The sequence below is a fragment of the Camponotus vicinus genome, unplaced genomic scaffold (genome assembly GCF_025532165.1).
Source record: "Camponotus vicinus isolate PSW18456_S1 unplaced genomic scaffold, iyCamVici1.0 SCAF_9, whole genome shotgun sequence".
Lineage (NCBI taxonomy): Eukaryota > Metazoa > Arthropoda > Insecta > Hymenoptera > Formicidae > Camponotus > Camponotus vicinus.
Window position 1 is genome coordinate 10,393,219 of NW_028141981.1, and position 10,955 is coordinate 10,404,173.

The window sequence follows — 10,955 nt, forward strand, 5'->3', positions numbered from 1 at the left end:
AAAAGGTTATCGCTTACTTCAGTCTTAAATAAAGCGGAAAGGAATTATTGCATCACCCGACGGGAGTTATTAGCTATTGTGGCTTCATTAAAATCTTTCCACCATTATTTGTATGGAAGAAAATTCAAAATTCAGACGGATCATATTTCTCTCAAATGGTTGATGTCCTTCAAAGATTTGGAGGGACAATTGGCCCGATGGTTAGAGAGGTTGCAACAGTATGAATTTGAGATTATTCATCGAAAGGGACATCTACATCAGACTGCTGATGGATTGTCAAGGCGCCCTTGTTCTGAATTAGGCTGTGCTTATTGTGCAAAAGTGGAACTAACGGAAAGTTCTGTTGCCTGAATAATTTTGAGGGAAGATAATCTTGTAGAATAGCGTAAAAGGCAAATAGAAGATCCCACTGTTTCTATGTTTTTGCGAGGAAAGGAGTTAGGAGAACGTCCCTGTTGGCAAGTAGTTAAACGAGATGTTTCAGCTAAGATTTATTGGACTTATTGGGATGCTTTAGTTGTAAAGGGAGGAGTCTTATTTAAAAAATGAGAATCTCCAAATTTTAAATCCGAAGTTTTTCAGATAATCGTTCCTAAGGATTTCATCGGTCAAATAATGGAGGAAGCCCATGATTCTGTATCTGGTGGCCATTTTGGGGTAAACAAAACGTTAGAAAAGATTCGGAAACGTTTTTACTGGGCTACTTGTAAAAGTGACGTGGAAGAATGGTGTCGTTCCTGCAGAATCTGTGTGGCAAAGAAAGGTCCGTCAGAAAAGGGAAAATCTCCTTTGCAAATTTATAATTCAAATTCTCCTTTCGAGAGGGTACAGATGGATATACTTGGTCCTCTCCCAATTACCTCAGCTGGGAATCGATATTGATTAGTAGTCATCGACTGTTTCACTAAATGGGTTGAGGCTTTCCCATTAAAGAATATTAAAGCGAATACAATAGCGGATGTATTTGTAAAACAGGTCATTTCTCGTCATGGAGTTCCACTAGAGATCTATACAGATCAAGGAAAGAATTTTGAATCAAGTATTTTTCAAGGAATAACACATCTTCTTGGAATTAAGAAAACTAGGACGACTGCCCTACATCCGCAATCAGATGGTCAGGTTGAGTGTCATCATCAAACGATTCTGAATTATTTGGCTAAATTTATTTCGGAGGATCAAAAAGATTGGGATAGTTGGATTCCCATGTATTTGTTAGCATATCGTTCTTCAAGACATGAGGCCACGGGGGCCTCTCCTGCGGAGCTGTATTTTGCTCGGGATTTAAGATTACCAATAGATTTATTGCGAGGAAGCCCTCCGGAGAGGGGGGGAAGAGGATTCTTCCGAGAATCATGTTCAAAAATTAAGGAAAAAGTTAAATGATGTTCATAATGATGCTAGGCGGCATTTAAATCTTCAATCTCTTCGTTCTAAAATTCGGTATGATCAAAGAGTTAGAAAAATTAACTTTGATGTTGGTCAGAATGTTTGGTTTTATAATCCTCATAGAGAAAGAGGAAAATCTCCCAAATTACAAAGTAACTGGGAGGGACTCTATAAAATAGTTAAGAAACTTAGTGACGTTGTCTTTGAAATTAGAAAATCGAATAAACATAAATGTAAAGTAGTTCATTCTGATAGGTTGGCCACTTTTCATGAGCGGCAAAGATTGTTTTGAGGGAATTTTTCGGAGCCCGCTATTCATTTAGAATTATTTTAAAAATAGTTTACATTCCTGCTGCATAATTCTTTTCAGGAGAGTTTCATTTGAATTTGACAACGAGGGAAACAAGAGAGATTAAGGAAGGAGAAAGAGAGACGACGATAACCTGAAGAGATAAAGGCTGCCTCACCTACGGTTTTTGACCCGTGGTTTTCCCGTGGATCTTCGGGCGAATGCCGAGGCAGGGGCCTGAGGAGTTCTCTTGCGAGAACGGAGTGTCCACGGGAAGATACCCCCCCTCTGGCCTGAAGATTTTAATCTTTGGAAGAAATTTGTGGAATCAGAGTCGTTTGGTCCCAAGAAGGTGTGCAGTTCGGTAACCTGGAACAGCAGTTCAGGGAGAACATCGGGAGCTATAATTCGACCGGATTCCTGAGGAAGCTTGCCATTTCGTGATTGTCGGGACGACAATCTTTCGAGAGGAGGGCAAGTGTTACGTCCCTGGTTTGAGTCGCGGTCGAATCTGTCTTGAAAAAGGAAGAAGATCTCGTTGTCAAGAAGTTGTTGATGGAGCAGCCGTCATTTGAGTCTGGAGCTAGCTGTCAAGCTGAGCGGTCGCGTTTCGATCCGCGGCTTATCGTTATATCTGTTACATTCTGTGTTCTCTGGTGTTATTAAAGTTCCTGTGTTCTTGTTTAAACACGAGTGTTTATTATTTACGAATGCGCGAGCGTGTGCGCGAGCGTGTACGCGAGTGCCGATCGGTTGTGTCGCGCGCGTTCGATATTAATCGTTCCGCGGACGCAACAATATGTAGTAGACTGAAGTGTGAGGTTATAATAACTAATCAATTGTAAATTATAATATAAAATAAAATTATGTATATAATAAATAATATAAAATAAAGTTTACCTCTCTTTGTAATTAAATTTATTATTTTAAATAGTACTGCAATACGTAATAACAACAATAATGCGCTTTATAATAACCATATGAACACTGAAAAAGGACACATTTCAATTGAAAAGAGATAGATATACCAACAGTGACGTCACAATATCCCCTCTTGCCGCGAGACCCCCCACCCAAAAGATCGCCATTGGGCAACCTGTGTATTTAAGAACCTTGATCGCAACCACGGTCTTACATACAGGTCTGGAAACTCCGGTGGTGGGGGAGGTCTCACTTAGTGTGTCCGTTTTTCGGGAGTTCACGGCTTGCCTGCTAGGTTCGCTGCGATCTAGAAGTCGCATTTTAGACGTATGTTAGAGAGAGAACGACTACTGCCGTCTATCTCTGTCTCTCTCGCTCGTATTGCGACTTCTAGTCGAGAAACGGACACACTAAGTGAGACCTCCCCCACCACTAAAAAAGGCCTGAGTTTTCAGACCTGTATGTAAGACCATGATCGCAATCAAGCTCGAAAGTAGCCGGCCGACAAACTGCTTTGTTCTGATTGGTCAATTTCAACCGCAACCGAACCCGTAACCCGTAGTGTGATTACGGCTTTACGGCTTTAAGGACAATGACGTATATAACTAGACCAAGCATTCTCAGAGAGGGGTGAAGCCGGAAATTGGCAGTTTAAGACAGAGTGAGAACGTTGAACGGCATCTATGCTTTCCTTTTCTATCATACAAGAAGCAAATGGCCGTCCCAAAGCTGTCAAGAGCTATATATAAGGTGGTACAGAAATAAAAATGGAATCGAAATTTTCATTTATCTTGATACATTATTAATATTAATATTATTTTATGCAGTATACACATGATCATAATACAAATATTGTTATATTTATTTAGTTCATTATTTTTTAAATAAATGGTATCGTATCATATATCTTGCTAATTAATATTGTAACACATTATATATAACATTTTCTTAAATTTACTTACCAATTTGTTTAATTTTGCTTTACCAATTTTACTCATATACTGTTTCGCATGTCCAGTTTGCGTTTGTGTCATATCACGCCATATTGCTTTTGACAGTCTATAGAATAGAAAGAGAAAGCATAGAGGCCATTCAACGTTCTCTCTCTGTTTTAAACTGTCAATATCCGGCTTCACTCCCCTCACCAATAAACTATATGAAAGCTTGGTCTAGTTATATACGTCATTGCTTTAGGGAGCATTTAGACATGCAGAATGTATTGTTTACTACTAGGAATGTTCGAAAAAAATATCGATGTTAAAATAATCGATTAGTTTAAAAATCGATATTTGAACATCGATGCTTTTTAAAAAATATCGAAGTATCGATTTTTTTTTTTAATAGGACTGCTTTTGGAAACATTACCCCGAGCACATTTCCTCTCTTTCTATATCACTTTTATCTCAGCGATATAGAAAGAGAGAAAATGCACTCCGATAACATTTCCTAGAACGTAGCCTAGAAAATGCATATACAGGTAAAAAAAATACTACACCATCTTTCTTATATACTTGTAATTCCTTCAAAATCATGCTTAACTTTTTATTTAAGTTTTACTAAAAAATATATTTAAATCAGAATCGTACATTTAATGTTAACTTCGAAGAATATTTATGAATTTCCTCCAAGTAGTAATAGTATTTTGCGGGTTCTTGAGCTATAAATATGACAGGATTGACTTCGTGACTAGAAAAAAAGTTTTTATTAAATCTATAAAGAATGGGATATATTCTAACAATAGATATGCATAAGCAGTATAAGCTTCAAAATATCATGCGTACATTATAAAAAGTCACTGTACCTGCAATAGTAAATAGATACAAAAGGGTTGAAATGATAAAGAAAAGTATAGATAGAATATTTGGATAAGATAATTTTTTTAATCTAAGAACACATAATAAGAATGAGGAACAATTAATAACAGTCACAAGAATATAATAACACAAATGCACTTAAATTAAACATAAAATAATGGAGAATAGAGAGAACACATAAGAAGAACACATAAGAAGTTAGTAGGATTTACAAAACACATGCGAGAATCAATCACCTTAGTTTAGTAACAATTTTATCAAATTATTAGGATATCTTACATTTTGCTTAAATTAATCCCCAATCCTCGCGAGAGAGGCATCCAAGAAAAAGTAACTGATTTAAATGCTCACCCGAAAGTCTACTGCGATTGTCCACTTTAATTGCTCCCGCTCTGGAAAATAATCGCTCGGATGGAACAGATGTTGCGACGACGCTTACATATTTCATGGCTAATTTGTATAGTGACGGATACGCTGATTTGACAGTATTCCAGTGTTTCAAAGGATTTTCGTAACGTGAAATTACTGGTTGATTGAGATACTGTTGTAATTCAAGATTCACACCTTTTTTGTCGTTGCTTATCGAATCAATATTCTTAGTCACCATTTCATCATGATATTCCCATATACTTGATTCATTATTTGATGAATCCTTGTCGGAATCCTATTGGACATTTCAGAAACCGTATTAGATTTCATTAATGTGTTAATTTTTGTAATTGCTGAGGATGCTGCCAGTGCAGATTGGAAATGTACCCAGTAAGCAAAATGTTAGCAGGTTGGCAGCAGATTGGCAGCAAATTCGATCAGAATCCCACACCAGAACCATAGCCATCTGTGTCCGCATTAAGCTTTTGTTTTGGTGACAGAGTCTGTAAAACATAACCTGTCAACAAACTGTCGGCAGAAACCGAGCAGAATCTGCGCGATGCAATTTGATGTTAGATTGCCAGCAGAAACCGAGCAGAATCTGCGCATGCAACCTGATGGCAAATTGACAGCAGAAACTGCACAAGATTTATGCTTACTTTTATTAATATTATATAAATGCAACAAAATTGATTATTACAAGTGCTAAATAAGAATATTATCGGCAAGTTAATTACAATTTTCTTCTAAAATGACATATATGTCAAATGTTATATCGTAATATATGTTAATCTAATATATGTTATATCGTAGTTATATCTCATATAGCGAAGGACTAATTTAATTAAATTAAATTAATAATAAAGTAAATGATAAAAGTAAATGTAACTTGTAAAACTGGAGATGTAATTTATTTAGAATTAAATTCTTGCTTTATGCCTCAAATAGGCAGTACATGAATAAATTACCATTTATCATATTGATTCCAATCAGTTTAATATTCTGAATCTCATCTGCTTGTATCAGATATCAGAAATTAAAGTGATAATTACTATATTTTTAGTCTTTTATTCATATTCGCGACTTTATATATATTTCTGACAGAAATTAGATTACGAGAAAGTACAGCTCACGTAGCGGTAAGTGAAGGAACTATCGCATCATGCAAACTCTGTTCTGTTTCTGCCGTCAATCTGCTATCAGAGATTGTGTGCGCAGATCCTGCTCGATTTTTGTTATCAATTTGCTATCAAATTGCGCCGCACAGATCTTGTTAAATTTCTGCTATCAATTTGCCGTCAGTTATATCTGCAGGCTTTACTTGATTTCTGTCGATAATTTGACATCAAATTTCATTGCGCAGATCCTGCTCGGTTTCTGCCGACAATCTGTTGTCAAATTGCGTCGCACAGATCCTGTTCAATTTCTGCCATCAATCTGCCGTCAGTTATATCAGCAGGCTCTACTCGACATCTGCCGAGAATTTGACATCAAATTTCATTGAGCAGATCCTGCTCGGTTTCTGCAACCAATCTATTATCAAACTGTGTTGCGCAGATCTTGCTCGATTTCTGCCACCAATCTGCTATGATAATTTTAAACAAATCCTGTTCAGTTTCTGCTATCAAATTATGTCAGCAGGTTTTGCAACATTTCTGCTGACATTCTGTTATCATTATTTGATATAACAAATTTTTTATACAATCTGCAATCTTACTGTCGACAAAAATTTGTAACAGAAATTGACAAAATCTGTTTGAACAGACTTTGCTAACTGGGTAGTTTCTTGAATCGCGGATCCAATATAGTTGAGATTGCAAGGATTGAATTAAATTCAAAGTCTTTAAACTTTTGCTCTATTAGCATCAGAAGTTTGTTCTTAAACTGCATACTTGTTTCCGTCACATTATTATCGACTTCCGATTGTTTTGGTTCCCAAGAGTATATCGCCACTTGCATGCAATGTATTATTGATATAATAACACTCGCCGTTGGATATGAGTCGCCGCTTATTTCCGTAATGACCCTTTCGATAGGTGTGAGCAAGCTAGTAAGATTCTTCAATAGCTGAATTTCATCACGTGTTAGCATCTCTGGAATATTTCGACATTTGAGAATTACAGGATAAACATATTCCTCGAGAATGAGGAATCTCTCCAGCACGTATAAAGTTGAATTCCATCGAGTTGGAACGTCTTGAATGAATTTGAGAGCTGTTGATGCAGGTTTTTCGTCACGAACTTGTAATCGTTTTAGTTCATCCGAAGCTACGACACTTCTTTTTACCAAAGTGACAATATTTCTCACTTATGTAATAGTATCTCTTACGTTTGTCATAGAATTGTCATAGAAGCCATCACATCGGGAACCAGATGTGACAGTACGTGAAAACACGATAAGTGTTTGACTCGATCAAACGAATCGTACACAGCTTTTTTTATATTTGCTGCACTATCAGAGACAATGGCTGTCGCGTTCTCTGGATTCAATTCGAAGGAATCGAGTACGGAAAGTAGAATTTCTGATAGATATGCAGCTGTATGACTTTCATGTAATGGTTCAACTGCCAAACATCTATTCTTCAGTACTCCGTTGGGCATTGCATAATGAATTGTTATTCCAATGTAACTTTGATTGCTTATGTCCGTCCAATTATCGCAGGTTATTGTGTATGACATAACTACTTTGAGATGCACCTTGACATTCTTGAGCATTTCATATTTGATAGCCATTAGTCTTGTGATTGTCTTCCTACTAGGCAGATTATATAATGGAACCGCAGTTTTCATCAGTAGCTTAAAACCATCATTTTTGATAGAGGTGCATTATCAACAGCGATCATATATAAAACTGCGTTTGTTATTCGATCAGCCATTGAGCCGCCGTCTACAAAATCATAAAATTGAAAACATTTTAAATTTATATTTCAATTTAGTTATCTAATTTCATTAGTATGAGTTTAATTTTTACTAACCTGCAAAAGAACTCGTTCTCTGAAACGCTGTATCAATTCGTACATCACGGTGGGGCTTCACCTATAATTTATGCATTTGTAATGACATATATAGTTTTTGATGATATAAATATTTTGTGTGAATATATATTTTTATGAATATATATTTTGATAACGTACCTTACAATTAGATTCAAGTTTCCGACGCTTATTGTTAACAATAGAGGACGAACTTGCATCTGAGTAAGGTGTCATCGACTTCATTGCTGTCATCGACGTCATTGCTGGACTCTGATCCTGTTTGTGGTTTTTCTCGATTTATATTTATTGACACGTCACTTGTGTAAAAGATCGGATGCTTCCGTGTCAGATGTTGCCGTAAGTTTGTAGTATTGCCCCCGTGCTTATATTTCTTTTTACAGAGATTACAATGGGCCATTGAGTTATCCACTTTTTTAAAAAAACTCCACACACGACTCGCTGCTTTTGATCTGTATAATAAACATAATAAACATAATGAAAATAAAGAGTTGTTTATACACTACATAACATCAATAAATAAATTTATATAAATATCAATTTTTATGAAAAATCTAATCAAGAAGTTAATAAATATTGAATAAATCTCGTACTTTTGTAAATCATGAGACTCTTGAGTAGATGGAATTTGTAACATTGCAGTTCTTGTGGCAATAGACTGAGATGGATCAGACAAATTGTTGTCAAACTCAACGCTTTGGACATCTGTTGATAATAAATAGTTTAATTTAATAAGTACATATAAACACTCAATTTAAATAAAAATAAAACAATAATAATTGAAAATAATTACCATCTAGACTGATCGAGCTATTACTCGGATTTGAGATTACATCTCCACTTATTAATGAAGAACAATCAGATGAAGTTGTCGCGATTCTTGCACTAAAATTTTAAAAAAATTTATAATTCAAAAATAATTAAAATGCTGTATTTTTTTCGTTTTTATCTTTTATGTAATGAAAATAACTAAAAACCAAAGATTTAAACAAATAATGAAAAGATACACAAGGTTTTCAGGCACCGGAAAAGAAAGGTTATGTACCAAAAATTATTACAAATCTATGAATATATGCAATATAAAATTAAATATTAAATATCATATGAATATTATATCTTACCTGTTCTCATTCATATTGGTTCATATTCTGAATCCTCTTTTATTGATAAAAGTGCCTTTAAAAGTGGCTTATAAGCCTTCTGATTGGCTGTAAGCCACTTTTAGAGGCACTTTTATCGATAAAAGAGGATTCAGAATATGGACCATTGTCTTACAATCTTCGACTTTCACACAATTCACAATATTATTTTCAGAAGATATATATCTAACCTATCATAAATCATAAGTCACTATGTTTACATGGCGTATGGTGTTCTTATTCCGATTTAGTCGCGTTCCAAAATTCACTGCCAGTACTGGAATCTACTTCCGTATTATAGATTTTCAATACTGGCAATGAATTTCGGAACACGACTTATACCCAATGAGCATAAAGCTTTTCTCGAAAACTATACGCTCATTGGATATTGCGCGTCGCGCAGTCACGCAGTCGCGCATCGCGTTATCGCGCTGGTCCGCTGCCATAAGTGTTCAGTTTTCAATGTTTTCATATAGAGATAAAAAAATATCGATGTTGTGTAAAAAAAAGATTCGTATTAAGTTAGCCGGAAATTTTTCAGCCAACCAAAAATCTCCTTATGGAATCGTTTGTATTTCGTATGAAGATGTTTGAAGTGTGATTAAAAACGTTTGTGAGTAATTAGAATAATTATAAAAAATTAATCATTTTTACAGTATGTAGTTAGCCAACATAACTAAATATTAAAAATTCTCCTTATGAATCGTTTGTATTTCGTATGAAGAGTTTTGAAGTATAATTAAAAAGATTTGTGAGTCATTCGTTTAATTTTAATTAAATTTTTTTATATTGTGAAGTTAGCCGGAAGCTATATAAAATGGACGCCGTCCTGTGATTGGTCGATTTGCTTATGGTAAATACTAAAATTTTCTCATGTGTACTGACTTTAAGTGTAAGCAAAACGAGCAAATTTATCTCTTTTGTAACTTTTAATCCATGACTAATTTATTATTAATTCCGCATAATCGCATAATATATCATGGATCGTGGATAAGCGTAGATAATTGAAATATGTTTTTCTACCAATAAATAAGTAAATCTTTTATAATTGTTTTATAATGTAGTCATCATTCAAAAAATGATCACAATTTGTGATTATGTATTTAATTGTTATTTTATATTCGCTTTCAAATAATAAACTATATAATAATAAAATTTATATAAAAAGATGGTAATATATGTAATCCAATTAATTATAATTGACAAAATAATTTCTTGTGAAAAAATAAAAGTAAAAAATATAGAAGAATTTTTTTTATAGCTTGTATAAAAAATCAGTTTTATGCTAAGTATATTATAATTTTCTGGACTGTAGTAATATTTAATATATAATTTTTGCTATATAAATATATATTTCTGATATAAAATCTATTTCTACAGATAGTAAGATCGGTTGAGTTATGTCACAGAATATCGGAAGGCTTACATCAAAATGCGAGAGAGAGGAGATGGCATATATCAATATGAATCCATTGCTGATGTTGTAAGAGCAAAAATAGATATCTCTGTAGATTTTATTATTTTTGCATCCGAAAACTTGAAAGTTGCCCATGCCTTATCGGAAATAAGGCCCATATTCTGAATCCTCTTTTATCGATAAAAGTGCCTCTAAAAGTGGCATATAAGCCTTCTGATTGGCTACAGGCCGCTTTTAGGAGCACTTTTATCGATAAAAGAGGATTCAGAATATGGGCCTAAGTCTTCTTTTGTATTTTCAAATATATATAAGCGCACATTTTTAGCATATTCTTTTATGTTATCATTTTTTTTGTTAATTATTATTGATTACTTTGTTAATTATTGTCAATTAAGAAGAAATATATATTTATATAGCAAAAATTATATATTAAATATTACTACAGTCCAGAAAATTATAATATACTTAGCATAAAACTGATTTTTTATACAAGCTATAAAAAAAATTCTTCTATATTTTTTACTTTTATTTTTTCACAAGAAATTATTTTGTCAATTATAATTAATTGGATTATATATATTACCATCTTTTTATATAAATTTTATTATTATATAGTTTATTATTTGAA

The 10,955-nt window shown here is 34.0% G+C and overlaps 1 protein-coding gene across 12 annotated transcripts; it reads right to left on the minus strand.

The window, feature by feature from the left end:
• Nucleotides 1-4,095: 4,095 nt before the first annotated feature.
• On the minus strand, nt 4,096-9,130 carry LOC145976850 (uncharacterized). Of its 12 annotated transcripts, none has more exons than XM_083108297.1 (10): nt 8,893-9,040; nt 8,565-8,656; nt 8,365-8,476; nt 7,913-8,223; nt 7,754-7,814; nt 5,748-7,665; nt 5,167-5,282; nt 4,975-5,074; nt 4,762-4,802; nt 4,096-4,282 (listed from the first exon to the last, which is right to left on the minus strand). In XM_083108297.1, the coding sequence occupies exons 1-4, from the start codon at nt 8,904-8,906 to the stop codon at nt 7,947-7,949; spliced, it is 495 nt and encodes a 164-aa protein (XP_082964423.1). In that variant the 5' UTR covers nt 8,907-9,040; the 3' UTR covers nt 4,096-4,282; nt 4,762-4,802; nt 4,975-5,074; nt 5,167-5,282; nt 5,748-7,665; nt 7,754-7,814; nt 7,913-7,946. The 12 variants fall into 12 exon arrangements, with proteins under 12 accessions (XP_082964423.1, XP_082964424.1, XP_082964418.1 ...); XM_083108298.1 differs by having other exon boundaries at nt 4,690-4,802; XM_083108292.1 differs by lacking the exon at nt 8,893-9,040 and adding an exon at nt 9,102-9,130 and having other exon boundaries at nt 4,762-5,074.
• Between the last annotated feature and the right edge of the window lie 1,825 nt (nt 9,131-10,955).